The following is a 26272-nucleotide window of genomic DNA, read 5'->3' on the forward strand; positions in this document are numbered from 1 at the left end:
ACATGCAGATAGGCTAATCTGGTGAGAAAGTAGCTATCTCAACCTTCACACTGCTGTTGGCTTTTTACTCCTACTGCCGCAAAATGTAGCAATGCAGTTTACTGTTGTTATATTAAGACTGTTACCCATGCTACACCATGCTTCCAGACAAAATTTCATTTATTTGTCATTAGAAATAAATATTTCACAATATAGAGTGACATATTGTATTTGTAATGAATCACTGTGCTCTCCGGATGTTCAATTTGTCACAATGAAAATACATCCTGCGTATCGGATAGTTACATTATGATTCATCACAGTAGCAAAATGACAGTGATGAAGTAGCAACGAAAATAACTTTATGGTTGGGGGTCACCACCGCATGAGGAACTGTATGAAAGGGTTGTGGCATTAGGAAGGCTGAGAACCACTGCTCTAAGACATAGAACTGCCCCCTAGCATTTTTTAGACCGCATTCTCTATGGGAGCAGATTTGGACAACCTAACCCTCAAACCAGTTTTATCAAGTCAATTCTGATGAGGGAGCAATCGTGCATATGGTTTACTAGTCTGTAAATCATTACAGGAGCAAATTGCCTCACCTTTCTCCCCAGGAGCAGCTGGTGAGCTTCAACTGCCAACCTTGTGATTGGCAATGTAGTACCCGTCGCACCACCTGGGCTCTTTCAGCCACCTCAGTAAAAACAAACTTGCTGCCATCAAGTTGATTCTGACTCTCAGCCCAAATCATAAGCTACTGCGTCACCAGGGCACCCTCAGCCACCCAAAGGAGGCTAAATAGAACATTTTCTTGTCAATTACTCTATGTGCTTTGGGCGGACATCTTGTGCCTGGGCAACCTCATATTTGGGGTACTTTCCTGACCTAATGAGAAGTGGTGATCAGCCAGGAATGCTGAACTTACTAAGCTTCACTGGGACATGTGACCTCATGCTCCCACCCTGAGACAGTATCAGTATGGTGTGGGGGGGGGGGGGGAAGAGGGGCTGGCGGGAAGGACTAGGAGAGAGAGGGAGATGGCAACATCCCTGCAGAGACTCACTCCGGGAAAGGCTAGATGCAAAGTGGAATCCAACATAACCTTCTAGGAGCCTGCATCACATGCTTATTAGGGTTTCTGGGGAAATGGTTAGCAAACTGCAGTTTGTTTACACACCTGACTATGAGCTTGCTCAGTGGTCTAAGGTTACAAACATTGGCAAATTCTCTCAAAGTATTAACTCATGAATTCAAGGCGATAAAATGGAACATTATGTTTCAAATCCTGGGCAACAGTTCAGCTTATGATTGCAAAACTGCCAAAATCTGCCATAAAAGCTCTACAGCCCAGTCCAGTGCTACCACTCTGCCTTCTGACCACCCAGGACCTTGCTCTCCACAGGATGGGTCTGTTCCTGCCCCTGGTGCTCTGCGCCCTGGCCGTTTGCTGTGGGGCGACGTCTCCACCTCTGATCCCACAGAAGCCCCCGCTTCTCTTCTTACGGGCCTGCAATGACTCAGACGTGCTGGCCATGGCAGACTTTGCCCTACAAGGCATCAACAAGGACAGGAAGGAAGGCTACGTGCTAAGCCTGAACCAAGTCAGCAAGGCCCAGGAATACAGAGAGGCGGTGAGGTCCCTCTGGAATGTGTGTGTGGAAATCTCCTGGGGTGGGACTGGAGACGCAGCCTGGGAGGTGCTTTCTAGAAAGCTAGCCCAGCGGAGAAAGCCTTTCTGTCCCCTGCCCCACTTGTCACAATGCTCCTGTTGTCATTAGGAGCAAGGGCTACCAAGGATCCTATTCCAGCCAACACTCGCTCAGTATTCACCAGTGCTGACTGATTCGTCAAAGCATCATATCCCTTGGCTCTGCCATCCAGCAGGTCTGTAGGGGTTTCTGCTTGCTATCGAATGTGGTGCATGTCTTCACTCTGTCCCACAGGAGCGTCCAGGATCCCTGTATTATCTCACTCTGGATGTTTTGGATACTTCCTGCCACGTACTCAGCAAGAAGCCATGGAAGGACTGTATTGTCAGGCAACAGCATGACAGGGTAAGTGCTCCTTCTCATTGGCTCTCGGGAGAAAAGGTAGATTGCCCTCTTCGCACAGGTCGGGAATGTCTGTCATCGTGTCAGGGGCCCTCCTCCTCATCCCCTTATCAGTGTGCCTATGTGCTTCCTCTAACACCGTAAACAGGAAAACATGTTAAAGCAGAAAGGATTGCAGAATACCCAGGGGTTACGGAGACTAGAATTACTAAGTTACCCCAGGAATATACAATGGTACCCTATGCAACCAACTTTTGCTTAGAACTACAATTTTATTTCACATCAACAAAACACAGATGGTAAAAAGACAACTTTGATTGTGAAGATCTAATTACAATAATAAATAAAAATAATTTATACCAAAAAAAAAAGTTACCCCAAAATTGCTCAGTGAATTTAACTCCTCTACTTCCAGGACCTTTCTGCTGGCTTCAAACCAGGGGTTAAAATCCAAATAAGAGTGAACACATGTATGTGTTCTTAAGGTAGACAAAAGCTTAATGACTTTGTGAGGTTTATTCGTTGGGCCGCCAACCGCAAGATTGGTGGCTCAGCCTATCAGTTGCTCTGCGAGAGAAAGATGGACTGGCCACTCCTATAGAGATTTACAGCCTCAGAAACCCACAAGGCAGGTTGACTTTCTCTTCTCAGGTCACTGTGAATCAGAATTGAGTCAATGAGGATGAATCTAGTTTGGATAGAAGCGAGGGAGGAATAACTGGGGGTTTGGGGCTGTCTTTGAGTGGCATTAGGGGAAGGTCATGGGGCAGGGATCTTGAAGCCACAGACTCAAAAGTACTTTGAAAATGATTATTTTATGATGATTATAGAAGATATTTGAAAATAGTATCAGGGTTCTTTTGCTACTCAGTTTTTCTGGGTTTATTTTCATTCATTGATATGAAACTTTGAAAGACAAGTTCTAGACACTGATATAAATGTTTGTAAGTAATCTCTTTGACTGAGATGTCTTTTTCTAGTCATTTAACCAAATGTATCAAACAACACATTTCTGATTTTGGAAACGAAAACAAAACTCCCAGTTAAAACAGCAACAGCGATTAAGATTGGCTTCAATTATGAACATGGAATGGGTAAAATTTCAAACTGTGATTCAGAATTCAGAAGCTGTAAGATTTTAAAAACATGGCTAGTTTGATGACATTCAAATAAAACAGAGCAGGAGGGGAGGGGAGGACTGGTAGGGAGTGACCAAGAGCAAGGTAACTGAGAGGAATTACTGAAACCAGAATGAAGGCTAAACATGGTAGTGGGACGGGAGGAAAGCGAAAGGAAATAGAGGAAATGAGTAGGAGGCAAAGTGCATACAGAGAAACCTAAATACAGACATGTACATATGTAAATATATTTACGATTATGGGGGAAATAGATTTATGTGCATATATTTATAGGTTCAGCAGTAGGGTAGCAGATGGATATTGGGCCTCCTCATGCATACTCCCCTAATACAATAGCACCTCGCATGATACCCACCTTCCCGACATGATCACTGAAGACAGACGTGTGTGTAAGCAAATGTGGTGAAAAAAGCTGATGGTGCCCAGCTATCAAAAAGATATAGCATCTGGGGTCTTAAAGGCTTGAAGGCAAACAAGCAGCCATCTAGCTCAGAAGCAACAAAGCCCACAGAGAAGAAGCACACAGCCTAAGCGAATACAAGGTGTTGAATGGACCATGTAGCCAACATCAAGGAACAAAACAATCATTGAGTGATCACCTTCCTCACATAATCGGTGAAGACGAAAGTGTGCATACGCAAGTGTGGTGAAGAAGGCTGATGGTGCCTGGCTACTGAGAGATATAGCATCTGGGGACTTAAAGGCTTGAAAGCAAACAAGCGGCCATCTAGCCCAGAAGCAACAAAGCCCACACGGAAGCAGCACACCAGCATAGGTGATCGTGAAGGGTAGAGGAGACCAGGTCTCAAACAGCAAAGGCGGGGTGGTGGTAAGAATCACATCACCATGAATGAGGGGGCGTACGTGATGGGGACCCAATTCCCATCTGTAGACAGCTGGACATCCCTTCCAGAGGGGTAGTGGGGAGGAGATGAGTCACTCAGGGTTCAGTGTAGCAACAATGAAACTCAAAACCTTCCTCTAGTTCCTGAACGCTTCCTCCCCTCACAATTATCATGACCCCAATTCTACCCTGCAGACCTGGTTATACCAGAGGATATACAGCGGTGCAGTAGGGATCTGGAAACACAGGGAATCTAGGACAGACGAACCCCTCAACACCCGCGTTAGGAGTGGCAACACCAGGATGGAAGGGGATGTAGAAAGGGAGAACCGATCTTGGAGATCTATGTGTAACCTCCTCTCTGGGAGATGGGCAGTGGGGAGGTGGGTGAGGGGAGACACCGGGGAGTGTAAGATAAGATATAATAATTATTTATAAACTATCAAGGGACCAGCGCAAAGGGGGGAGTGGGGGGTGGAGGGGAAGAAAAAAGGGAAACCGAGCTGATGCCAGGAACCCAAGTGGAAGGTGAATTATGAGAATGACGAGTGCAACGAATGTATAAGGGTGCTTTGCTCAATTGATGTATGTACAGATTGTGATAAGAGGTGTATGAGCCCCAATAAAAAGATTTATTAGTTTAAAAAAAAGAGTTGTATGAGCCCCTAATAAAATTGAAATAATAATAATAATAATAATAAAGAGAAAAGACTGAAAAAAGTAAATAAATAAAGAATTGCCTTAAAAAATAAAATAAAACAGAGCAAAACTGTATCTGTGGGGAAACAATAAAAGCAAGTGTATAAGAAATGGCAACCAACCAAAAGAAGAAAACCAGGGCTGTTTCCCTCCTCGTGGATGATGTTTCCCATGGTCAGGCTAACCACTGTAGCAAACTGGAAGTTGCCTAAGAAGTCCATCGTGTAGTCGTTCATGTTTCACTTGTCTGTAGTTCGGGTGAGGAGGTCCTGATCAAAGAGCGGTCCTTTCCCTGGAGCGAGGAGGTTTCAGGCTCCAGCGTCCTGGCACACTGTGACTCTAGGCTCTACCATCCTCCACCATGGCCTCTCTGAGGACCTGTTTATCTACACAAGGCTATGAAAGACAAGAGCAGGGAGGGTAGGGGACACCAGGGACACCTGCATGGCCCGCACCTAAAAGGGATGCATCTACAAAGTCACACTGAATGATGAGGGAGCCCCGGGGCACCTAGCTGCTTCCCAGCAGGGAAAGGTCAAAGCAACATGATGCTCAGCTGCCAGTGTTCTTCCAACCAAAACAACCACATGGCACCATACATTTTATCTTACTTTCTAAAAAAACAGGGTTGGCTATTTGTTTTGTTTTAAACAGATGATCACAAACTGTGTTTGTTTGATTGCAGGAGTATGGGCGATGCAAAGCCATGTTTTATGCTAATCGGCCAAGAAGGGTTCTCCATTTAGTTGCCTATAACTGTACAATTCGCCCAGGTAAGAGATCGCTCTGATTTGGTTCACTTTGATAAATGATAGCGAAAGAGCATTAAACAGGTCTATGACAAGAATATAATACAGGTTTCCTTTCAACCTTAGTTTCCTCTATCTTCCCACATCAAGTTTTAATATTTCCAATACTGGCCTCCCATCTGGAGTGCATCCTACATTACTCTAGTGCCCACGATCTTCTCAAATAACCTTCAAAATTCCCATGTGTCCCTCATAAAATCCTAACCTTTTAGTTACCCATAAATGGCACAATGTCTACAAGTGGTCCCCAAACTCCTCTCTAGCTCAATCTCCTCTTACTTTCCTGTCTTCACCCTAGTCCACACCACTCACTTGGCTGCTCCACTGCTTTCTGAGCATCCATCACACTGCCAATCTTTGCTTTTTGGTTACACCCGCCTTTCTTCTGAACAAACCTTTCCAGATGACATGTGCCTTCGGAACACAGACTTACGATTAGATGCTATGGGAGATGTTAGGGACTAACAGATGAATAAGATATGACAATCATGAAAGTCTAACCTTGAAAGGAACTCAGCCTGCTTTACAGACACAATGATGATGAAAGATACCGACTTCACTGGAGAGAAAAAGTGGTATCAATATACTATATCATATGTTGTTAAACAAAATTCCTACATTTTATTTTGGTTTTATTTTTTAATTTTCTATTTCTTATTTTTGTATAAACAGTTTTATTGAGACATAATCCAAATATCATACAATTCAATAACATTCGATCATTTCAAGAAGTTTTGTACAATCATCACTATTTTGTTTTATTTTTTTAAATATGATTTCCTTTTTTCCAAAAAATGAATTTTAAATCGTGAATGAATGTCAGGGGAAATCCTGCCCCTAACACATCATCATGGGTCTGGTAGGTGCAATTGTATGGTATATATATGTAATAGTAAAGTCATAGAGAGCATGAGAGATTGAAATAATGGAGTCAGACACGTTTCATAGTAGCATGCTCACCTCAGCCCCGCTTGGTGGTCCACGTGGAGATAGGGGGAGGGGAAGGAGGATAAGGGGAAAGGGAACAGGGGAGTGAGGATGGGAGAGAGGGAACTGATGAGAGGCCAAGGGAGGAGCCAAGAGAGAGCTCTTTATTGCTAACCCCGGCCTATATACATTTGAGGGGAGTGAAAGCCCACTAATTACAGGTAAAGACATATATCAAATGAAGGGGTTGCACTATAGGTAATGCAGCAATGAGCAGGGGACAATCTGGGATATACACACAATAGGAAGAGGAGGCATTGGGGGTATACATGTGACAAGATGAGCAGATCCTAGATTCAGGATGGCAGCGTAATTTTGGATGTCACTGAGTCAGTTTGATCTGTTCTCTGAATCTCCATAGGAACCATTATCAGTAGGGTGTAAACCCCACCTATAGGAACCAAGCTAATGGTCACAAGCCTTTAGGGAGAAATAGCCCATTGTCCTTAACAGCAGGGAGCAGGGCCTACCTGTAATCTGGCAACTGACTGCCTTCAGGGAAGTAGCTTGACAATCATTTATTGTTAGCTGCAAGTAGTGACCCAAATCTAACATATTTGGGGGAGATGACTTGGGAGAAATCTTTCTGTTTCCCACAATTCCCCCTTTTGTTTTATACATAAAATTCAAAAGAGCCACATGGGCGACATGGTTACTTTCTATACATTAAACGCTGTCAAGATACAACTTCATGATTCAATTAATATAGCCAAAAGTCCAGGCTTATAGCAAACATTTTGAATCCAGGCACTGGGGATAAAGTCCCCGTATGCCCAACTGCTATTGGGTGAAGGTATGAGAGGGATTGGATGTCACAGAGGGAAGAAATAGAGCCGAATGTCTGCTTCTGTAGTTAAAGCTGCCAGCCACAGAGCAACCAGCCATGTGCTTGTGAGAGACATCCTCAAATCAGCACCATATGAGCGTGTAAAGTGGGGAACAATATCATGAGAATGTGATTAGGACTTGCCTACAACTCACAAGGTGAAGGTCCCCTTCACCACTAGAAACCTACCCTGCCAGGCTTCTTTGTGAGAGAATAAAGGATCCATCCTCAAACACTCTCCTCTCCTCGGTGCTCTGTTCCCCACAGTGTCTGCTTTATGCACGAACTTCAAAAGTGCCCTGGAAGGTGTATGGTTCTCATTTACACACCTTAGCTTTTTATAGAAGCAACACGTCACAGCCAGGACAAAACTTATGACTTTGAGCAGCACTGTTAGGCTGGAACTCAGGCTGTGAGAAATACTTTGAACCCAAGATTGAAGATCATACTCTTCCATGCCATTCACCAATTGCTTAATTATATCAGAGTCAGGAGCTGCCTCAAGCTTGTCTTTGAATGTATAGAAAATATCCTTCTTTAGCTGATCCACATGTAATGAAATGTTTCCCTTAACCCCTTGCAAGTGTTTCCTAATCAAATCCCAAGGATGCAATGTCTTATTATAAGGATAAGGGGTTATACCAAAATCAGTAACATTCCAGTGACATTATAGCATTAATTGAGAAATCCAAAATCTTGATCGTTTAGCAAAACAACAGTCTGTAGTAATAGTCCAGTCACTATTGTATAAAATGTTCCGTTTTAATAGAGTCCCAGAGTGTCCCTTAGACAGCGTCAACCATGGAAGAAATATCTCAGCAGTCAGCGATTGTCATTCTCAGGAATCTGCAAGATCATCTTGATGTTTTGGGTAACTTCAGTAACAGGCCAGGGGTGCAGGTTACAGCATCAGCTCCCCACCTTTTTGCTGGGCCTTGCTGACTGAAGAGAAATCCACCTATCTCTCTTGCCTGTGAAAACAGAAGCAAATAGCCCTTCCCTTTGGGGTGACAGTAACCTGAAAAAGGAATTATGATTAAGCTTTTGTGGTTCCTTCATGTCCATCTTTCTCTGAACGTGGTTGTGTCCTTCTAAGGGGAGTCCATCTGCTTTATTCTGCAAAAACATAAATGTGCAGCCCTTTCTCCAGGTGACGGATGGACCTGGATCCCCAATGAGATTCCTGTCTTCCTGGGACTCCTTAGGATCAGCTTTCTCTGTAGAAGTGAAAATGTGTTTATCTGCCCTAATTTTGTTACAAGCTTTTAGTAAGGAGAAAATTTGGGGGGTTAAAATGACTAAATGAACTTTGTCACACATAAGATTCTTCTTCTCCCGCTTCTGTTTTAACCATGTAGACGTTAAGCCATTGCTAGCAATCTCAGTTAACTTGCTATTGTTATGTAAAGATCAGCTCCTAGCTCTCAGAAAATCTAGAGAGTTAACATGTAAATTTTGGCTCCCAGCTCTCAGAGAATTAAGAGAGATAACTAACTCAGGATGCTTTGAAAGATGGGGGGGAAAAATTCTTAATAAATTTGTACAGCTGTTCTTGAAGTAACTTACCAAACAGACATTTTTTTTTTCTCCAAAGTTACCAGTAAGGTTACATGTTCAATTAAGCCGCGTTGCCTTTCAGGCTTATTACACTATAGGATTTTACTCCTTGCAATATTCTGATCTGGTTAACTTTTCTCATTCCTTCCATGCTGGATTGAGAGGAAGTCAGTGGGTGGGTCTTAGGCCTTCCTGAATGCCCTAAAGACATGACCCCATATTCAAAGTTTAAAAACCTTTCCCTCCAATTTCTAATTCCATGCGGGGGCACTGTTGTTTCTCCACAACAGCATTCCAGAGGACCCTTTGATATACAGGGTGGCCAGAGTTCTTTCCTGACTCTTTCCTGATAAGTATAACTTTTAACTCTAGAAATGCAAGGAAACAAAAATTGACTTACGTGATCTTCCTTTATAAACCATGGTATATCAGATCTTACCACTGCCTTAATTTCTTCAAAATCTTGATCAATAATCCCAGCAATAATCTGAACACCTTGAGAATTTAGGTTGGACTTTCCTAATGAGTGTTCCACAGATCTTTTAGGCAGCGGACCCCAATTACCGCTCTTAATAATTTCTGATTTAATCACAGCTTTAGGCTTTCCCTCACAACTCTGATCAACTCCAGTATCAATTTTAATTCCTTAATTTAATTTTAATTCCTTTTAATTCATTAATTCTTTAAAACTGCATTACTCTTTCAATAAGAGGCTCCTGCTGTGAGACTGGGGGATACCTGAGATTGCTGCCGTTGAAAGATTCTCTTGCTGGGTTAGGCAGAGGCTTTGCATCTGAGCTCTGCTGGGCGGGGCCTGGATCAAGCTTCTTCCTCTACTAACTGCCCTCCATTCAAAGGGGCTCGGAGTACACCCCGCTACACTTTTTTTGGCTGGATATTACTTCCAGGTAAATGTTTTCTATTGCTAACCTTTGAATGACATGCTCTGTCCAGTGACCACCTCTATTGCAGCAGGGGCAAAGTCCAGTTTCCTTGGACTCTTTCCCTGGGTCTTTTCCGCTGCCAATTGTCCTATTTTATGTTTTGTTTTGTGTTTTTTGTAATATCTGCCTGCAGTCTCTCTGGTAATGTCCCTCTGTTCCACATGTAAAGCATCTCCCTTTAGGCCTGGTATAACTTGCCAAAGCAGCAGCCATGAGGTTGGCCCTGTGCTTATCTGAACCCTACATCCCTGCATATCCTAATATAATCTAACAGCGTGCTCTATTTCTCGAAAGTGCGTATGGCAGCTTGACATGATGTCTTCAAGTTCTCAAATACTAAAGTAAGAATAAGATGATCTGCTGCCCCTTTGTCCACCACATTCTTGTGGACAGCATCCTGCAACCTGGATGTAAAATCTATATAAGGCTCATTATTCCTTTGCTTTACTGTCATGTAACTTGGCCGTCTGCTTTCTGATGGTATTAATTTCTCCCAAGCCTTTAAACAGACTTCCCATACCTGTGTGAAAGTCTGCTCATCAAAATTTAATTGTGACTCAATTGTGATGTAATTCTCATCTCTTAGCAGCTGATGAACCCCCATATCTATGCTCTCTTCTGCATTTTTTGCATGCTCGTGCAAGGGCTGCTTCGTTCCACAGCATTTGATATTTCAAAGATTCTGAAGGTGAAAAACCCATTTTCATCAGGGCATTCCAGTCTTCTGGGATCCAATATTCCATTTCTACCATAGATTTGACCATACCAATTACAAATGGTGAATCTGAACCATAACTAGATACTACTTGTTTGAGATCTTTCAGTAGCTTAAAGGGAAAGGCAGTATAACGCTGTTCTTGATTCCCTTCGGGGTGCTGCTCATCAGGCTCCCTGTCTATAATTCTAATGGGATAAGCCATTCTGAATTCTAAATCTGCTTCTTGAGCTATACTCTTCTCCACCCATGAGAACAAAGGTGCCTTCCTACTCCTTAACTCTTTCCTTCTCACTTTCTGAGCCTCACACTCTATGTTAAATCTCTCCATTTGCTACCAAGCACTGGCTTGCTTGATAGCATTGTGAGTCCCTGTCCTATACTCTGGCAGAGCCGATGCTTCTACTCTGCAACCTCTTCCTGATTCAGACCTCGTTTTCTCAGCTGTGCCTAAAATCTGCTCATTTGCCTGATACTCATTCTGCCTGTTTCTCCCCTGATTTAAGTCTGCGTAGCTTAGAGGCGTCTCATTGCTCTGCTGGTTTGTTCCTGTGCTCTCTCACCCTTCAGAGGCTCCATCGCTATATTAATCTGCACCCACAGCACCAAGGTCTCCATGGGTATGCTCTGCCCTGCCCTGTGAGCTTTTCTTAAGTGCATGGCTACCTCGTCCCAGATCTCCACATCAAAGGTTCCTGACTCCAGAAAAGAAGGATCAAATTTCCTTACCACTTGAAGAAATGCTTTCGTTCTCTTATGCATTCCCACTATATTTTGTTTCTTCAAAAGGTGACAAAGAGTGAGACCGCACTCTGTATCCTTGCTCTTTGCCTGACCCATATCTCACTTGGACTAAAAAAAAAACACACTCTGTCCGATGAGGCCATACAATTCTTACATGGGATACAACTCAGAAGAGTTCTTTTCTTACAAGGCCACACGTAATGGGTGCCATATCTCAGGGGAAATCCTGCCCCTGACACATCTTCCTGGGTCTGGTAGGTGCAATTGTATGGTTAATATACGTATAAGGATTATAGTAAAGTCATAGAGAGCACGAGAGATTGAAATAATGGAGTCGGACACATTTCATGGTAGCAATGCTCACCTCAGCCCCGCTTGGCGGTCCACGTGGAGAGAGGGGGAAGGGAAGGAGGACAAGGGCAAAGGGACCAGGAGAGTGAGGATGGGAGAGGAGAGGGGAAACTGATGAGAGGCCAAGGGAGAAGCCAAGAGGAGCTCTTTATTGCTAACCCAGGCCTATATACTTTTGGGGGGCATGCAAGCCCACTAATTACAGGTAAAAACATACATCACATGAAGAGGTTGCCCTATAGGTAATGCAGCAATGAGGGGGGGGGGGACGACAATCTGGGATATACACACAATAGGAAGAGGAGGGATTGGGGGTATAATATGACAAGATGAGCAGATCCTAGATTCAGGATGGCAGCCTAACTTTGAGCCCATTTAAGCTGTTCTCTGAATCTCCATAGAAACCATTATCAGTAGGGTGTAAACCCACCTACAGGAACCAAGCTAATGGTCTCAAGCCTTTAGGGAGAAATAGCCCATTGTCCTTAACAGCAGGGAGCAGGGCCTACCTGTAATCTGGCAACGGACTGCCTTCAGGGAGGTAGCTTGACAATCATTTATTATTAGCTGCAAGCAGTGTCCTAAAGCTACCATATTTGGGGGAGACAACTTGGGAGAAATCTTTCATTTCAGATGATCAACTCTTTATGCAACAGTTCAAACCACTCATCAACCACCACCAGCCCCCACCCCCCACACCACCCATAGTCTCTCTCACCCGCACTGCCCTGACTTCTCTTCTCCCTTTCAGGAATCTCTATCATCTTGTTATCCAGATCAATACCTGTCAACCTTCCAGTTCATTGCTACATAGTCTCCCCTGTGTCCTCTTCCACAGGCAACTGTTTTCTTTGTCTTAGTGTTTATCCTTCAAGTGTGGTCTCCTACACTACTTATCTTTCTGTGATTGTTAGGCACATGGAGGTTAGACATGAGTGAAGACCATCCCTATTATGAGGTGTTTCATAGTTTCATCACTGGACTTTTTAGGACACAGAGTATTCCATTGTGTGCTTGTACCAAAGTTTCCTTATATATTCTTCTACTGATGCGCATTTAGACATTTCGCAGCTTCTTGCTCTAGTGAGCAGAGCTGCCATGAACAGGAGAGGGCATATGTTTGGTTGTGTTCTGTCTCATACTTCTTTAGGACATATATCCGGAGCAGAAGTATTGCTGGCTCTTATGGACTTTCTATTCCCAATTTTTTGAGGTAGCATCATATCACTTTCTACAATGGTTGTATATCTTTATGGACCCACCAGCAGTGTATGAGCATTTCAATATCTCTGCATCCTCTACAACATTTGTTGTTTTCTTAAAAATTGGATTGTCTTTTGGTGTAGGGTGATGCATCATGAATGTTTTGATTGGCATCTCCTGGTGGCTAATGAGCATTTTTCCATGTGTTTCTTAGCCATTGCATGTGATTTCTGGTGAACTGTCTTCAAGTACTTTGCCCACTTTTTAAGTAGATTATTCATTTTTCCTTAATGAGGTATTGTAGTTGACAAATAAATTGATGCTGCAAATGATGGGGGTTGGAGAGGAGACTCAAAGCCCATCTGTAGACAATTGGACATCCCTCACATTAGGGTCACAAGGAAGGAACAAGTCAGCCAGGGTGCAGTATAGCACCAATGAAGCACACAACATTCCTCTAGTTCTTTAATGTTTCCTCCCCCACCACCCCAGTATCATGATCCCAGTTCTACCTCACAAATCTGTCTAGACTGGAACATGTACACTGGTACAGGACAGATAAATCCCTCAGGAACAATAATGGGAGCAGTGATACCATGAGCATAGAGGAAAGGTAGAGAAGTGGGAGAAATGGGGAACTGATGACAATAATTGATGTCCAACAACCCCCCCCCCCTTGCCTAGGGGGATGAACAACAGAAACATGGGCTAAGGGAGAGAGTAGATGCTGTAAGATATGAAAATAATAACAATTTATCATTTATCAGGGGTCCATGAGGGTGAGAGGGTCGGGGAGGGAGGGAAAAAAAGAAGAGCTATAACAAGGACTCAAGTAGGAAGAAAATTTTGAAAATGATGATGGCAACATATGTACAAATGTGTTTGACACAATTAATGTATGGATTGTGATAAGAGCTGTAAGAACCCCCAATAAATTGATTTATTAATTTTTTTAAGTGAGGCATTATAGTTTTCTATAGATTTTAGAGATTAGTTCCTTGTCTGTTTGTGTCATTGCAAAAGGGTTTTTCCAGTCTCTGGGTTCTCATGACACCCTTTGGATGAAGTTTTGATGTCTTCTACAGTGTGTGCTTCCTTCATTCTGTTGATAGTATGTTTATGCCCTGCAATGAGGCTCTTAAGTGGTTTTCTTTTTTTCATATTTCCTCATACGTGCTCTTCATTGCTCTGGAATTCACATTTAGGTAAATACACCTTGGTTTTATTTTCATACATTTCATTCTTCTGCAGATGGTGGTTCAACTTTGCCAGCACTATTTGTTGAAAACAACAACCTATCCCCTTCCTATTAGGTGTTTTTGTTTTGTTCCTTTGTCAAAGATGGTGCCTGTAGGCAGATGTGTTTGTTTCTAGGTTTTCTATTCTATTCCCTTTTTCTATGCCCCTGTCATAGTGTCAATATCAAGCTATTTTGACGACTGTGGCTGTGTAATAGGGTTTGAGGTTGGACCGTAGGAGACCTCCTAGTTTGTTCTTCTTAAGAAGTTCTTTGCTACCTGGTCTGACACACATACCCCTCCCCCAACTGGAGCGAAACAAGAAGGTAGCTCAACAGAGCAGCAAGGGGAGCAAAGCAGCAAAGTTCCTGAGGAATCCTGAAAATAGACTTCTGACTCGGGAGATAGGGTTTGGCATCTCATCAGACCCGATCGGAAAACATTCATAGGGATCAGCAGACAGGCTTGGAACTATTTATAGGCTTTTTTTCCCCCCTTCTTCTATATCTATATAAGATAGGCAAGATAAACAGTCCTGAGGAGAAAACCACAGGACTGAGGAGGAGGCAGAAGAACAGGAGGGGAAGCCAACAAACTCAGGGACACGGGAACAACAAGAGATCTAAAATCGATGGCAAGGAGGTCGTAGAATGCCTGGTGGGGTTTGATCAAGTGCAGTGTAGCCAAGAGAAACTACAGAAAGCCAAATAAAGGTCAGACATGTTAGAGGGACACAAGCAAAATAAAAGGAAATAGAGGAAAGAATTAGGGAACAAAATACATTCATAGAGGTATAAATATAACAATGAATATATGTAACTATATTACATATAGTTATGTGTTACATGTGTGTATATATATAATGATAGGGATATAGATGTATATCTATTTATATGTTAAATATTAAGGTAGCAGACAGAGTTTGGGCCTCAAGCTCTCCCTCAACACAAGAACTCTTTGTTCTAATAACCTGGCATTCTGTGATGTTCCCTTGCCCAACATGATCGCTGAAGACAAAATGGGTGCATAAGCAAATGTGGTGAAGAAAGTTGATAGTGCCTGGATATCATAAAATATAGTGTCTGGGGTCTTAGAGGTATGAATTTCAACAAACGGTCATCTAGCAGGGAAACAATGCTATTTCTTATTTTTCTATTGTTTTCCTGTTATTTGATTTATTTATTTCTGTTCTAATATGATTTCTTTTCTCCTGGTGGTTGAAGGTTTATTATTTTTGTTTTTGTTCTACTTGTTGAAGATGCTGGGTTAAGATGTTGACTTGGGTTTTCTCTTTTTTTCCGTGTATACATTGCCAGGGGCTTCCTTGTCAGGGCATGGGAACCTCTTGTTATTTTTATTCAGCTTATTGAAGAGGGATTCACTCACTGTGTGGTCAGTTGGGCATCTTGAACAAGAAGCCATTTTGGTTTTATTTTAATTATGAAAGCTACTCATTGCAGAAAACTAACTTTATTCCCAGAAAAGTCCCTTTCTCATCCCATCCTTGCCAACATTGCATGTTGGCCGTTTTTGTCAGTATTTGCCTTTGCTATTGTCCTATGATTTATGTGACTGAAACTCATTAAGAGCGTTGTTTGTAAATCGGTCTCCTTTACTTCAATAGTTTCTCGAAGAAAGATTCACAGTTTGTGCCCTGACTGCCCTATCCCCACCCCCACTGACGTGTCAAATCAGCAAGTTCGGGAAGCTGCCTATGAGTCTCTTCAAAAATACAACAACGAGAGACCATTGAAGCAGTTTTCTCTTGTCCAAATTACCAGGGCTTCCAGCCAGGTAAGTCTAAAATGTCCAAGTCAGTGGTAGATAAAATGTATCTCACACTCTTGCTATAGGTTCTTAAGCTAACTGTAGACTAACAAGATGCTTTTTGATACTCAAAGAGCTTTTCTGTATCTTTACTTTGATAGGTCTAAGCACATTCTGTGTGTTTTGTTTTTTCACTTATTCCATGGCATTTCCATAAGAGGAACATGATTTGATGGTGCCCTGATTGGTCTATGGGCAAAAAATGGTAATGGACTCATTGTCTCTGTGGGGATTCTGTTTAGGGTCACTATTTCAGCCCTGCTGGCCTAGTGCTGCAATCTACATGTGCAGCAATTCAAAACTACTGGCCGCCCCTCAGAAGCAATATGGCGTTTTCTACTCCTACCAAGAGGGACAGTCTCAGAAACCTGCAGGGCAATTCTTCTCTGTCCTAGAGGGTCACTATGAGTCGGCATTGACTCAGTGGTAGTGAGAGATGCATCATTTAGCAAGTCAACTTCCACTCCCTGTTAAGGCCTGAAGTGATAGTTCTGTGGATGCAGGGAAATTGAGGTGTATTCGTATTGGGATTGTGCTGGTGTCTCTATCAAATGGAGAAAATTTTATCTCACAGACCTTTCTAGTTGGGGAGGCGAGGGAGATGCTCACCAAGGAGAAAAATTTAGGGCCCACTCAAATTCATTTAAAAGAAACAAAGGTAGAGATCTGGTGGTTATATTTTCTAAATAACAAATCATAAAACATGGTTTGATCAGTAGGAAGACTTATAGAGACAACAGACGACATGTGTTCATCCCCTCCCCCTAAGGATGTTTGATTTCTATAAATGCAGTTTCTCTAAATTGTTCATGGAAGACTTTATTGATTGATTGATTGATTGATTGATGTTTCTCAACTCTTGTCTTTTAACAGTGGGTGTTTGGCCCTGCTTACTTTGTGGAGTATTTGATTACAGAGTCACCATGCCTCAAAGATCAGATGTGCATACTTTCGATCCCTGACTCTCCAGTGAGTATTTCAGAGTGTCTTTGTAATTGATTTGTGTTCACAAACCATCTATCTGTATTTGCTGGGCATCAATAATGTCAAAGACATTGTAAAGCTTGAGGGTTGTTTTGTTGTTGTTGTTTTAGTTTTTTCATGTCCAAGAGCTTACTGAGTAGTTAGAAATAAGGCAGATCCAGGCACAAAAATAAGGGATTATAGTCAACAAGGTGATGCAATTGCAATTGCAAAAAGGAATCAGGAGATGATGATGGGCCTTCTTCGATCTGGATAAATTATATTATGTCTAGACTATATTGTGGTGTTCCATTCCAGAGACTACCTTTTAAGAACAACAAAAATCCAACAGATCTTTATTCAAAGGATGGGGCGGGAGCCTTGAAACCATCTGAAAATACATGTGGGAGTATAAACTGGAATAGTGCATTCCAGCTCAATTGGGCAAAGATATGTTGCAAGTCTTTCTTCCCCTTATTTAACTATTTACATAACTGATTTATTAAGATATGATTTTAAAATCATAACATTTCACCTCTTAAGGTATAAAATTCAGTGGGGTTTAATACATTGAAATAGTTGGGTCATCATCACCGCTATGGAATTTTAGAACTTTTTCATTGTCTCACCAAGAAACTCTATTCATATTAACAATTATTGCTTTCCCCTCCTCCCCCTAGGCCCCGAAAACTGCTGATCTAATTTGTTTCCAGGATTTTGCTGATTCGGAAAATTTAAAATACAATAAATTGATTTAGATAATCTTTGGTTCATATCTGGCATATAAAAAATTTTATTCAGCTGTTTTTCAAGGTTCACCATGTTGTAGCTGTATTGCTCAATAATATTTATTTGCATGTATGTACAATATTTTGTTTATCCATTCATCAAGTGAAGGGCATTTGGGTTGTCTGCACAATTTGGCAGTTATTAAGAAGCTTCTCTGGACGTACATGTGTATATTTCTGTTTTCTTTTCTCTTGGATCTATACCTAGGTGTGGAATTGCTAGGACGTAGACAAACTCTATGTGCAACATTTCTGATTTCTGCACATCCTTGTCAACATTTATTATTTTCCATTTTTGTTAGAGCTATCCTACTAGGATAAGTTGACATTTCGTTGTGGTTTTGAATTGCATTTCCTTGATTGGTTATTTGTATGTCTTCTTTGGAAAATTGTCTATTCAAATCCTTTACCCATTCCAAAAATGTTTGCCTTTTTTTTAAAAAATTTTAAGAGTTCTTTATATATTCTGGACAAGATCTTCTTCATCAGATGTATGGCTTTTGAGTATTTTCTCCCAGTCTCTGGTTTGATTTTAGATTTGCTTCAAAGCATAAGAGGTTTTCGTTTTTATAAAGTCCAGTTTATCTACCTTGTATATTATGAGTTATTGGGGTATTATATATATATATTTTTAAATGCTTAATCCAAAGTCACAAAAATTTACTTTTATGATTCTTTCTGAGAGTTTTTTAGCTTTAGCACTTACATGCAGCTCAATGATTACTTTTTAGTTAGTTTTTATATATGGTGTGAGGTAGGGAACCAACTTTATCCTTTTACGTGTGGATAGCCAGCTGTCCAAGTATCTAGTGTTAAAAGTTTATGCCTCATGAAGCTGCTTTGGCACACTTCTTGAACATCAATTGAACTGGAGTTTATGGGTTTATTTCTGAAATCTCAATTATATTCCATTGATTTCTATTTCTAGTCTTACACAAGTGCCACATTATCTGAATAATTGTAGCATTATAGTAATTTTTGAAATTGGGAAGTTTAGGTTCTCTAACTTTGTTCTTCGTGTTCGACATTGCTTTGGCTGTTCTGGATCCCTTGCATTTCCACATACAACTTAGGATAGGCTTGTTACTTACTACAAAAAAGTCACTCCTAATTTTGATAGGAATTGGATTGACCAAAAATAAGTTTAGAAAGTACTGTCATCTTAACAAAGTATTGTTTTCCAGTACATGAAAATGGAATATCTTTTTATTTATGGAGGATTTCTTTTGTTTCTTTCAATGATGCTTTATAGTTGTTAGTGTGTATGTTTTGTATTTCATTTGGTAAGTTTAATTCTCTTTGATGTATACAACTGTCTTCTCAATTTCATTTACAGATTGTTCATTGCAGATATATAGAAATATTGTTGATTTTAAAATATTTTTAATTAAATATTTTTAGAAGCATATTGACGTTATAGCCTGTAACTCCATGAATGCATTTATTAGTTCTGGTATTGTTCTACTGTATGCCTTAGAATTTCTATATATAAGATCATGCTACCTGCAGATAGAGAGTATTTTACTTCATCCTTTTCAAGCTGGATACATTTTATTTCTTTTTCTTGCCTAATTTCTCTGACTCAGAACCTCAGTCCAATATTGTGGAGTGAAAGTAGTGAGAGCAGACACCTTTGTTTTATTCCTGATTTTAGGGAGAAAGCAACTTAGCCTTTCATTAAAAATCCTGTTAGCGATGGACTTTTCGTTAATCCCTGGTATCAGGTTGAGAAAGTTCCCTTGTATTTGCTGAGTGTTCTTTTCAAGAAAGGTGTTAAAATTTGTCAAATGCTTTTTCTGGGTTCACGAGCACGTGGTTTTTGTCCTTTATTACATAGTGTATAACATTAATTAATTTTAGTATATTACACCAACTTTGCATGTCTGGGATAAATCTCACTTAATCATGGTGTGTAGTCCTGTGTAGATGACGCAGGATTCAATTTTCTGGTATGGGGAGGAAGATTTGTATCCCTATTTTGTTAGGACTCTTGATCTATACTTCTTGTGTGTATGATGTCTCTGACTGAAAACTCTGGTGGTACAGTGGTTACACAGTAGGCTGCTAACCACAAAGTTAGCAGTTCAAACCTACCAGCTGCTCTGTGGGAGAAAGAGGAGACTTTTCACTCTCGTAAGGAGTTTCAGTCTGTGAAATGTACAGAGGCACTTTACCCTGTCCTGTAGGGTGGCTGTCAGCTGGAATTGAGGTACTATGAGTTTGGCTTTTCGGTCTGATTTTCATATTGGCCTCATAGAATGAATTGGGAAATAGTCCCTCCTTTTTTGTTTTGTGGGGGTTTTGTGGTTTTTTTTAAAGAGTTTGTGAAGGATGAGTGTTAATTCAGCATTTGGTAGAAGCCACCAGTGAAGCTATTTTGGCCTCGACTCATTATTTGTATAAATTAAAAAGAAAAAAATTTTAAATTACTAATTCAATCTCTTTATTTTTTTCTCAGTCTATTTAGAGTTTCTTGAAATAGTTTTAGTAGCTTACGTCTTTCTTGATTTTACTGGTATCATTTGGTTATCTGGTTTGTGAGTGTACAGTTCATGGAATTCCCTTTTAATACATTTTAATTCTAGTAAGTTGCTAGTGCTAGCCCCCTTCATGCTCCACGTTAGTAATTTCATTCGTCTTTTTTCTCCTGGTAAGTCTACCTAAAAGGTTAGCAATTGTGTTGATCTTTCCAAAGAATCAACTTTCTGTTTCATTGATTTTTGTCTGTTAACCATTTATTTTCACTCTATATTATTTCCTTCCTTCTGCTTCCGCCCAGTTTAGTTTCCTGGTTCTCTTCAGGTCTTCCTTTCAAATATAAATGTTCTTTCAATAGTTCTGGGTGAAGCTCAGGCTTCCACTTGAGCCTCCAACTCTACATAGGCTTCTGGCTTAAAAGAAAGCCCATAACAAATTTAAAAAAAAGAAAGAAAGCCCATTATGGGGGAGGGAGGTGGTGGTGGGGGGGAGAGCTGATACCAAGGACTCAATAGAAAGTAAATGTCTAGAAAAGAATGATGGCAACATATGTACGAACATGCCTGATTCAATTGATGTATGGACTGTGATAAGAGTTGTAAGAGCCCCCAATAAAATGATTTAAAACAAAACAAACCTATACTCTTATGTACTAGTCTCTGCTGTCTCATAAGGGGCTAACTCACTGAAAACAGTAAAACGTGTTTTTCTCTAAAAAACAAAGAAGTCTGTTCTTTCCAGGCAATTCCTGACTCCTTTTATTCTAGCTAATCAAGTGTAGGCTGCAGGTGGGCTCAGTAAGCCCACCTGTTTTGTTTTTGTTTTTTAGTTTCTTAGGGTGAAAGAATAGGTCATTGATTTGAGATATCCCCTTTTTAATATGAGCGTTTTACATTATAAATTTCCTCCAATGCTTTAGCCGCATTTCGTGGTTTTATATGTTGTGTTTTCATTTCTATTTATCTAAAAGTATTTTCTTTTTTGTTGTTGTAATTTCTCCCTGGACCCATTAGTAACTTGGGAAGGTGTGATTTGTTATTTTCCTGTTTGACCCTTTGATCATTCTTTGTTTCTGGTAAAGTGGGATTTTTTTTTGTCTTACAGTTAGGTTTTTCTTGATGTTTTGTGCACCCTTTGAGACTCCCTTTTACTTACTATTTGTATGACTTAACTTTTCCATTCATCTACGTTCAACCTATTTATATGTTTGACCCTAAAATATGTCTCTCAGAATCCCTTTGTATCTATTCTGAATTTTCTCAGGGATCAATTTGAAAATCACATTTAGCGTACTCTGTGATGTCGCTCTTCCTCACAGTTCAATGATGTATTGTTCCAATCAAAAAAACTTTCCTATTGTTTTCAGCAAGAAGAGCATATGTAATAATTAAGACTGACTTGCTGGTATGAAAAAGAGGTTCTGTTCAGACAATTCTGGATCAAAAATCCTCTCATGTAATTCTATCTTATATTCTATCCTCAAAATGACATTTCATGTAGTTTAAAGTCCTTTGCCTGATCGCTCAAGGGCAGAATTTAGGACTTCCTGTGAGGAAAGGATCGGGGGGCTGCTCTTTCCTTTCTTTTCTCCATCCTGCTCTTCCTTATGGAATCCTGACTCTTCCAGGTTTGGGAAGAGGAGAGAAGATTCGGTAAACCATCTTTTTACATGACTGGATCTACAGTTGTAATTTTCTCCTGGTCCACTCTGCTCACTGTGCGACCAGATCCAGTGTGGGTTCTTTGAGGTGGCTCAGGTATGGCTTCACCCAGAGGTTCCTGGAGAGAAAATTGGTTCAGGGGTTGCCTATTCTGTCGAGCGCATGAAAACGTTAGCTGCTTGCAACAAAAGAGGGCCACGTTGATTTTTATTTATGATCATTTTACATGGAGTTGCCATGAGTTGAGATCAACTCAACAGCCACTGATAATGTAACAATAGCAATAATCATAATGCTTACGTGACGTTGTATTTTTATTTTCTTTTAGCCGGTTGCTCTTTGTAGAGGTTCTCTCAGTCGAAGAGGCGTTGAAAAGTTTGTCTCAGTGAACTGTGACTTCTTTAAACCAGAGGTATTTTTATGAAATCTAATTATTATGTTTTTGTAGAGAAAAAAAAGAAAGTTGTCTGTATTTTAGCCGCCCTTAATCTACTGTCTGCACTAGTTTTTCCAAGACCCATGATTTCTATATTAGTGGCCACACGTTACTGGTCAAAGACTCATTTCACTTTGCCTTACCTACAGGGAAGTCCCGCACAGCCAGGAAGAGCCCTTCAGACACACGGGCCTACTAGCTGAGCTGCAATAGGCTTCTGGTTATGACAGTGACCTAAAGAAACCTTATTCAGAGCTCTAGGAAGAACTTGTGTCCACAGAAGCATTCACTCCCTTTACAGAAGTCTGCATTGAGTGCTTACATTGAGGCAGCTTGATATAGTTGAGAGGGCAATGGAGATAGGCAACGGGGGTTACATTCCGGCTCTGCCACCCTCACTCTGTGGGATCGGGGCCAGTACTTAGCTCCATGCATCTCCGTTGCCTTGTCTCTAGAACAGGACTGAAATGTTTTCCTCATTCAGATCTCTGTGAGTAACCCATGGGAGAACCTAGTTAAAGGGTGCCTCACAAAGCCCGGCACAGACCGAACAATACTGGAATTAAGACCATCAGATCACTGGAAACTTAACCTAACTCGTTTACATCTCCTGGACTTTTGTCCAGGTCTTCCATAGGTAGAACTGCTCAGGAGGTTCCAGTGCTCTAGAAGACCTCTGGCTCTTTTGATCTCTTTTCCTTCTTAAGCCTTACGCCAGGATGCCTGGCCCTCTAGAGGGTCGCCCTTTAAACTGTCCCCTCTGAAAGTCAAGGACCAGCTTAGCTCAATAGCAACAGGCTGGGCTCTCCCTGTGGGACTCTGCATTTACAAAAGCGTGCTCATTTCAGACTCCTGCCCCTGAAGACGCAAGTATGGCTGTGAATGAGAAACCTGCAGACCTCCCCAAAGTGGAAGCACTCCAGAAGGAAGCCACCACCCTCCCCAGCCCACCCCCAGAGGCGAAACCAAAAGGATCAGTCCAATACCTCCCCGAATTGGACGATGAGAAGCCTGAACAGTCCCAAGAAAAGGGTCCTCATGAGGCCTTCCCTGTGCAGCTGGACCTGACCACCAACCCCAAGGGGGAAGACCTGGATATCTCCTTCCTCTTCATGGGGCCCGTGGAGGAGAAGCTGCGTGTCCTGCCTTTCCCCGAAGGACACCATCATAATTGCCTAGACCCAGCCCAGGACCCCGACCCCTTCATCCTCCCCTCATGAGTACACTTGGAGGATTCTTGAGAGGAGGGGTGCCCTGCATGAGAGGAGAGGGGGTGGGGAAGCAACTGATGGAGAGTCCACATACTGAAAGTGGCAAATAAAAGTTGTCTTTTCACTCACCCAGGTCTCCATTGTGTTGGTATAGAGTGGAGATAATGAGGCTGACACCCCCCCCCCCTTGAGTACTGGCTGCATCCCCTCACCTGCCCAAGACCTCTGCGCTGCACAGATGCTTCTCTGCGTCATCAATTGCTTGCCCATAAAAGACTTCAGCCTAGCAACGATGAAACATACACCATTCCTCTAGTCCTTAAATGCTCCCTACTCTGCCTACGCCCCCCCCCCCCACTATCATGATCCCAATTCTACCTTACAAATCTGGCTAGACCTGAGGATGGACACTGGTACAGATAGGAACTGGGAACACAGGGAATCCAGGACAGATGATCCCTCGGGACCAGTGGTGAGAGTGGTGATACCGGGAGGGTAGAGGGAAGGTGAGAGAGAAAGGGGGGACCGATTACAAAGATCTACATATAACTTCCTCCCTAGGGGATGGACAGCAGAAAAGTGGGTGAAGGGAGAGGTTGGACAGTGTAAGATATGACAAAATAATAATAATTTATAAATTATCAAGGGTTTATGAGGTAGGGGGCGTAGAGGGAGGGGAAAAATGAGCTGATACCAAGGACACAAGTAGAAAGCAAACGTTTTGAGAATGATGATGGCAACAATGGATGCTTGACACACTGGATGCATGGATGGATGGATGGATGGATGGATGGATGGATGGATGGATGGATGGATGGATTGTGATAAGAGTTGTATGAGACCCCAATAAAATGATTAAGAGAAAAGAATTATAGTGATTATAAATGTTTATTATACTAAAGAAATTTTTAAAAGCACAGAAATCTTAGGGGAAAGAGTTAGAGAGATGGAAACCTTACCCCCACAAGTGTATCAACCTAGATGGAGGATATATTGAGTAACAATAGTTTTACCCTTTGGTGTTTTGGTTTAATAAAAGTTTCTATGATTTTGTAGCTGTAGATAGCTATCAAGTTCTTAGTTGTGCCCTGCTTCAAATCCTAAAGTGTTAGCCAGCCATGCATGAAGTAATACCCATGATGGCTCCAATGTCAAGGTTATTCATTAAGCAAGTACAAGTTTGCTTGTGCTTAATTCCTAGCCTGCCCTAGTGATTACATATTGGGCTGCTAACAAACTGCTCAGCTGTAGGAAACCACAAGCCACTCTGTGGGAGAAAGACACAGCTTTCTGCCCCTGTCAAGAGTTACAGTCTTGGAACCGACTGGGCCAGTTGTACCCTGTCTTATAAAGTCGCTACGGGTCAGCATCAACTCGATGGCAGTGAGTTTAGTAAACTAAATTTCACATTTTTTTTCACTGCATCAAAAAGTCTGCTACCAAGTAGACCTGGCATCACTCTTTCCCAAGTCCACAGCACCTTCCTACAGAATCAAAGCCTCTTTTAACATGTATAATTCCTGACAGAGAAGAAGTACTCAGTACTTACCAATTTGCAGTAAATAGTTTCATGTTTGCTTTTTTACTACATATTTGAAGTGGTTCCTAACAGATTAACAAGTAAGCAAAAGTATGAATGAAATGGGGAAATTTGTGTGAAATTGTTCACTATATTTGCTGTGGTAGGTTTTGTGCCAATTTGGCTTGGTCGGGTCTAGTGATCCCATTAGTTGTTAAATTATATAAAACAATGTAATCAACTCCACAATGGGATCTACTGTTAGCAGTCATTAGGTTGTAAGAAGACTACGGTGTAGTTAAACACTCCTCCGCCTTACTCAGCTCACACCTACACAGCTCTGATATGATTGAAAAGAAGGTTCTTTGGAGGTGTGGCCTAAATGACATAAGTGGATGCTGTGAAGCTTGTTTCTTGTTGAGTCTTGATCCTGCATCTGGCTCATCAACTTCCGTTACTTTGGACTGGAATCAACGGCCTGCCATTATGCCTGTGGACCCTGTGAGAGCAGATGTCTTGCCATCTGACCTGCTGACCTTGAATGCATCCAACTCTGCATCCTTCCCACTCTGCACTATTCCGGCTTTATCTTGCTGCTTCCCAGTTAGCCTTCCTGCTTCCTGGTTTATCAGTCCCCACAGCGACCCAAGTCAGGAGAAGCCTCAAACTTAACATCTGACCCACAGACTTGAACCAGTCTGGACCTACCTACTTGTACAATTACAGTCTCTTGATATAAATTCACATACACACACAGAGAGAGAAACACATGCATGCATGCCACTGGATTTCTTCTCTAGAAAACCCAGCCAAATACAAATGTTTACTTGGTTTTTGGGGTTTTTTTGTGTGTGTTTCAAATGTTTACTTGTTTTGTGGGTAATCCATGCCTCGACAGCCTCCTGTGCCTGCCAACATGCTTTTGTCTCTGTCAGCTGCCTTTTGTGAAACTTGATACTTGGTGATTTTCTAAACACACACTGGCTTCTAGTGTTTGTATCTTAGCTGTGCCTCTGAACGCATCCTTGTCAGGTGGTGTCTGTCCTGGGAGCCATCTACATTTCTTGAAGACAATGATGCTTTTCTTCCACTCTGTTCCCTAAGCAGCAGATCAATGGTGCTTCCCTTGTCCGTAGTCCTGCGACTGTCTTAATTGGAGCTCTTGCATTTTACGTAGAAAGTTATTCATTTTTCCCGCAAGCTACACTCCACCCACATTTCCTCTCAAGTGTAAGTAGACAATGTTGTTAAAGGAATGAACGCATGGGCCAAAAAGGAGTCTGAAAACTACAACATTTGA

The 26272-nt window shown here is 41.6% G+C and overlaps 1 protein-coding gene across 1 annotated transcript; it reads left to right on the forward strand.

The window, feature by feature from the left end:
* The first annotated feature begins 1385 nt into the window (after nt 1-1385).
* FETUB (fetuin B) lies at nt 1386-23462 on the forward strand. The gene is made up of 7 exons (XM_075555878.1): nt 1386-1613; nt 1929-2036; nt 5401-5488; nt 15714-15883; nt 16790-16885; nt 22135-22218; nt 23091-23462. The coding sequence occupies exons 1-7, from the start codon at nt 1386-1388 to the stop codon at nt 23460-23462; spliced, it is 1146 nt and encodes a 381-aa protein (XP_075411993.1).
* Nucleotides 23463-26272: the final 2810 nt, after the last annotated feature.

Source organism: Tenrec ecaudatus, chromosome 8 (genome assembly GCF_050624435.1).
Source record: "Tenrec ecaudatus isolate mTenEca1 chromosome 8, mTenEca1.hap1, whole genome shotgun sequence".
Taxonomy (NCBI): Eukaryota; Metazoa; Chordata; class Mammalia; order Afrosoricida; family Tenrecidae; genus Tenrec; species Tenrec ecaudatus.

Bases quoted from the DNA above. Each gene is read 5' to 3' on its own strand.
- FETUB (XM_075555878.1), top strand. From the start codon at position 1,386: ATGGGTCTGTTCCTGCCCCTGGTGCTCTGCGCCCTGGCCGTTTGCTGT. The intron at 2,037-5,400 runs GTAAGTGCTCCT...GTTTGATTGCAG, and splicing joins TCAGGCAACAGCATGACAGG to GAGTATGGGCGATGCAAAGC. The intron at 16,886-22,134 runs GTGAGTATTTCA...ATTTTCTTTTAG, and splicing joins TTTCGATCCCTGACTCTCCA to CCGGTTGCTCTTTGTAGAGG.